General features: G+C 49.1%; 1 protein-coding gene across 1 annotated transcript; it reads left to right on the top strand.

Moving 5' to 3' along the window:
• Positions 1–403: 403 nt before the first annotated feature.
• Positions 404–5,202, top strand: LOC104168228 (dual specificity testis-specific protein kinase 2-like; the record flags this gene model as incomplete). Its single annotated transcript, XM_009708748.1, has 6 exons — positions 404–525; positions 674–722; positions 1,483–1,632; positions 3,609–3,782; positions 4,376–4,459; positions 5,116–5,202. Coding segments are annotated over 6 exons (666 nt in total), but the record flags the coding sequence as incomplete, so codon positions are not given.
• Between the last annotated feature and the right edge of the window lie 25 nt (positions 5,203–5,227).

The raw sequence follows: 5,227 nt of genomic DNA, 5'->3' as shown, positions 1-5,227 counted from the left end.
ATCAGACCCAGGTGGAAGGAGGGATGGAGATGTGAGGTAGGCTGCAGTTGGGAAAGGGCATTGAATGCAAGGCATTGGAGAGGAGAAGGTCAGCTCTGAGGTAACCCAGTGTGGGCTGAGAAACTGTTCTAGCCCAAGGAACACAAAAATTTTGGCAGAGAAATAGTGTTATGATGTGTTGGGACAGGAGAGACCTAGCTACCCCCAGCCACCTAGGCAGGCATCACTGTAGTGGAGCTTATGTGGAAGGGACAGCACTTTGCACTTGTGCAAATGACTGTGCAAAGCTCTGGGCAGCGGAGAAATGAGATTCAGGCCTTTGGTTGGGAAGGGATGCTGTTGTCTAGAGGGGCTGGCAGACATCTGGAAGCTAAGAGATGTCCTGTTCCAACCTTGGCTCCAGGTGACCCAGACTGTGGCTTGTAAAGTGATGGTGGTGAAGATCTACAAGAATGACGTGGACCAAGAGGTGATTGTGCGTGAGATCAGCCTGCTGCAGAAGCTGTCCCACCCCAACATTGTCAGGTGGGCACATCCTCTGGTCATGAGCAGTGGACACAGGCAGAGGCTGGAGTTGGCTTGGTGTCTCTAAGGCAGTTCATCAATGAGGGATTGAGCTGAATCTTGATCACTTCTTTTCTTTTTCTTTTTTTTGGTGTGTTTTTCTGTTTAGGTACCTTGGGATATGTGTGAAGGATGACAAGCTGTACCCCATTCTGGAGGTAAAGTTTTCTTGCTTGTAAGTGCGCTGTGGGCAGGCAAGGACCCTGCGGTTCTTTGGCAGGGAGGATGGCAGATATCCTGTAATGCATATCTATTGCTCTCCAACTCCTATGCCTGTGAATGTGTCTGGACTAGCAAGATTGCCTCGGAGGGGCTTCTGGTCCTTTCTGCCCCATAGCTGGTCACAGCTGGAGTGGAGCACAGTCACTGCAGAGCCATGAGATTCAAGCAGGATAGCCAAAAAGTGTTTCAGGTTGGCTTCATACCACCAAAGGGCCAGAATGGGCCAGCTGGCAGGGAGAAGAGGAGCCAGGGATGGAGGGCAGAATTAGAAAGTAAAGCAGATGAAGAGTGGCAGGACCTCCAGGATGGCTCTGGAATGGTGGTGTGGTCTAATGGAAAAGCCTGGGCTGGTGCCGGGGAAGTCTCAACTTGTTCCTATGCCGTTGGTCACAGAAGGTGTTCACTGAGCTGCTGCCAGGCTTTTTGCCTCAAGTTTGCCTCTGTGAGTGAGGACCATGTCTGGCTTATACAGCCATCCCTGCAGTGCAGCAGAGCCCAGAGACTAGCAGTGACCTGCTGTGCTGGGAGGAGTATTTGCACCATAACACACACAGGTGCCCCTGCGTGCAGTGACATTCCCAACCTCCATCCCAGAGGAGGGGGTCTGGGTTGGCGAGGGAGGATTCAGCACCTGGGAAGATCCAGGGGAGCCTGTGCCTGGATGCGTAACCACCGGTTTTTTGTCTCTGTTCACAGTATGTGAATGGAGGTTGCCTGGAGGAGCTCCTGGCCAGCAAAGACATTGCTTTGACTTGGAAGGAAAAAGTGGACCTAGCTTCTGACATCACCAGAGGCATGATCTACCTGCATTCCAAGAATATCTACCACCGAGATCTCAACTCCAAGGTACGTAGCTGGAAAGGGGATATCACCCCTGGACTGCTGAAGGCGACTGTGTAGGTGACCATACAGGGAGCCCTTAAAGCTGTAACCAGGAGGCCTCAGGCCTCATGCTGGTCCTCTGCTCCATGCTAATCCCTCTGCAGGCAAGGAAGTTTTCTTGATAAAACCTGTCATTGCATTGCATTCATCACTTGCCAAGCAGGAGACCCAGATAGAGATAAAAATATATTGCTCCTAGTGCTGTTGCTGTCAGAAAAGAAACCAGATGGAAATATGTTGAGGATTGCACATGGATTTCTTTGTCTGCAGTTGCAGGAAAAGCTCTGCCAGATTTAGAGATTTCCTTTCCTGCTCACAGCAAGGAGGAAGCTGTTGCTAACAGGAGTTGGTCATGGGCTCTGGCAGCGAGTGCCATGTGAGATGGTCCCTGTCTGTGTGCAGATCACCAGCAAAGCCCAGGAGATGTCTGTCTTCTCACTTATGTTCATGGAAATTGTTCTTCCTTGATTCAGGGGGGTCCATGTCACCAATTTTAGGATGGTCACCTCCCTGGCAGCATGCCAGCTGTGAAGACTAACATCTGGAGGCAAGCTTTGGGTGTAACGCATGTTCATCATGTTCCTGCTGTATTGACCCTCTGGCTGGGAGGCTGCTTTCCTCAGTGTGGACTCATTCTGCTTGATGGGAACAGGAACAGCACTGGGCCTTTGCCATTCTCGGGTTTGTCCATAGGGACAGGCTTTGATGTGGCTCTTCCTCTGCCACTGGTATGACAGTAGGAGCATGCTGGGGCAGAGCCTTGTTGATCTTTCTTGGGCAAAACTATCCAAACCTCAGGTGGATCTGCAGCGTGTCCATGATATCACGGACTGTGAGCTGAGGGGTTGACCACCAGCCTGGACCATATCTGTGTTAGCTGACTCCAGAGGCTTGGTGATACATGGAAATGGAGCCTGCAATTCCTTGCAGTTGATGCTGGATAGGTGATGGTGTATCTCTTACAAGCCTAGTCGTGCTCTGTGAGATTTTTAAGAGAATATTAATGAAGGTTGGCATCAAAGTGACTGGGGAAGCCAGTCAAGTGTTACAGTCTTGAGAGACATGAGCACAGCAATGAAACTTGCCTTTGTAATCTCAGGCTGTTTACTTGCCTCAGTTACTAATTGTGAAATCGCAAACAGCAAGCAAGGACAAGGCAAGAGTCTGGTTCACTCTGACCGCAAGTTTCTTGGCCAGTGTGAAGTCAGGTGAGAGGTAATTTCCTATTTGGTGGTGACTGATGAGCTCAAGAGCTTTCCAGATCTGCTTATGGAAAGTGCTGGAGGTCCCTACCTGTACATTCTGTCTCGCTGTGGTGGTTCAACCCTGAAAGAGGTTCATCCTTCCCCAGGGAAACCTAGGAAACCTGCAGTGATGATGGCTGAAGATAGGGGAGAGAAGTGTGTACGTGCTCACTTGAAATCTAGTTGTTAGTGAGAGCCATCTGGAGAAGATGACTGTTGTTTCTGCTAGTTCCCTGGGAGCAGATGCTGAAGAGGAAATCCTGGGGAACTGAATAGGCTGAAACTTCTGGGGTTTTGAGAAATCTTAAGATAATTTTATAGGAATTCCTCCAGAAAGCTGTGTTAGGGATGTGTAGCTGTGGGCAGGGAGAAGGGCTGTGGCTGTGATCCTGCCCGCCTTTGGCTGAACGGTGAACAAGGTCGACATGCACATTTCGAGGTCTCTCTCAGATAAAAGGATGTGGATCATCATATTTGTTGAACAGGTTCTTCAAATGACTTTTCCTGGCTTCAGATGTGATCAGTCCATTCCTAATCTACCTTCACACTCCGTGTGTGCTGCCAGGATGCAGGTCTCTGGTGAGGGGAGAGCCTATAATGACAACGTGGAGCTGAGGGCCAGCAAGGTGCTGTTCGGTGAAGTGTCCAGGCCCTTCCTCACTGGGCGTCTCATGTCATCTCATGGGCTCCTTTCAGAACTGCCTCATCCGAGTGACGTCGCGAGGCCGCGAGGCACTGGTGACTGACTTCGGGCTGGCCAGGGAGGTGGTGGAGCTGCCTGTGAAGGATGTGGAAAGGAAACTGTCTCTGGTGGGCTCTGCTTTCTGGATGGCTCCTGAGATGCTGCGGGGTGAGCCCTATGACCGGAAGGTATGGCACTGCTTCCCAGCTCCTTGTTCATCCTCAGAGCTCCCGAGCAAGTGTGGGAGTTGTCTCAGCTGCTTGCTGGTGACAAGTCCCAAGAGCAGAAAAGCCTTTCCCTCCTTCCTCGGGAAACATTACCCTGCTACCTGGACCTTTGGTCAGTAATGCTCTGCTTAGTAACTTGGAAATTCCTTATATGGCCTTGTTAAGTTAAACTTTTAGGGAAATGGATTGCTGCTGTGGACAAACACAGTGAAGCCTCTCTGAGGAAGATGTTAGATGAGTTACAGCCCAGTGAGCCTGCCGCAGGATCTGTGGCGGGTACCAGAGCTGTGGTAGAAGCAGCAGACACATTTAATGAGAACATGGGGCCAGGCTTCCTGAAGATGAGTCTGGACTCCAAGTGGGGCTGTGGTGTTTCTGGGTGGATTCAGAAGCCCAGAAGAAGTTTAGGGGCTTGCTGCCTCCATCACCCGTGGGTTTTTTTGATGAGCTTTTGCATAACTAATGGAAGGACCTTGTCATTGGTACTCCCCTTTCTCATACTTTGCTTCTGTGCATGCCCTGTCCCACCTCCTGCTCTCCCACCTCTCCTGCAGGTGGACGTGTTTTCCTTTGGCATTGTGCTCTGTGAAATCCTGGGCAGGATCCCAGCTGACCCCGAAGTGCTTCCCAGGACTCAGGTAATGATTCCTGCAGCCAAATCTAATGGTGTTTTCTCCATGGTACCAGATTGTGGCTTCTCTCTGGACCAGACCAAACTGTACACATGCGTTTGTGTTAACACTCAGGTTTCTCTCTAGAGGTTTTTCCATGAGAAAATCTGATTCAAAATTTTCAGTGCGCAAGAGTTCAATGCACCTATAGTTTCAAAACTTTTGTTAGATCAACAATTTGAGATGAAGTAATGCTGTTTAAAGACCTTAATTCCAAATACTTCATTTTGCTTTGACGTTTCAGCTTCTCCATTGAAGTGGCAGGTTAAACAACTTTCGTCACAAATGTTTATTTTTCAAATACATTGCAGTTAATAAAGAGTTCCTGTGGAAACAGTGGGCTTCCCTAAAAACAAGGCCCTTATTGTTTCAACATTTGCAACACTTCCCTTCCACAAAGTGGGAAGGGAAAATTTATCGTGACCAAGGGTGAAAAATCCAGCAGGAAAACAGCAAATTGCCTCAGTACCTTTGCATAGCCATCAGTAAAATAGCTGTGATGGAGACCCTAAAAGCTTTAAACCATGAGCATTTTGTGCTTTAACACCTTGAGAAGGATGAAGAGCTTTTAAAAGACTTTATAGCTGAAGTCTTTTCTATATACTTTTTCCCCTTTCTCACAGGATTATGGCTTGGATGTTGCTGCCTTCCAAGGGATGATCAGCGAATGCCCCAAGCGGGTGATGGACCTTGCTGCTAGCTGCTGTTGGGTGAGATTCTTGCTAGTTTTTTTTT

Source organism: Cariama cristata, unplaced genomic scaffold (assembly GCF_000690535.1).
Source record: "Cariama cristata isolate BGI_N322 unplaced genomic scaffold, ASM69053v1 C11538240, whole genome shotgun sequence".
NCBI classification, from domain to species: Eukaryota; Metazoa; Chordata; class Aves; order Cariamiformes; family Cariamidae; genus Cariama; species Cariama cristata.
The sequence above is the reverse complement of the archived record's forward strand: the minus strand, read 5'-3'. Positions and strand labels throughout refer to the sequence as shown.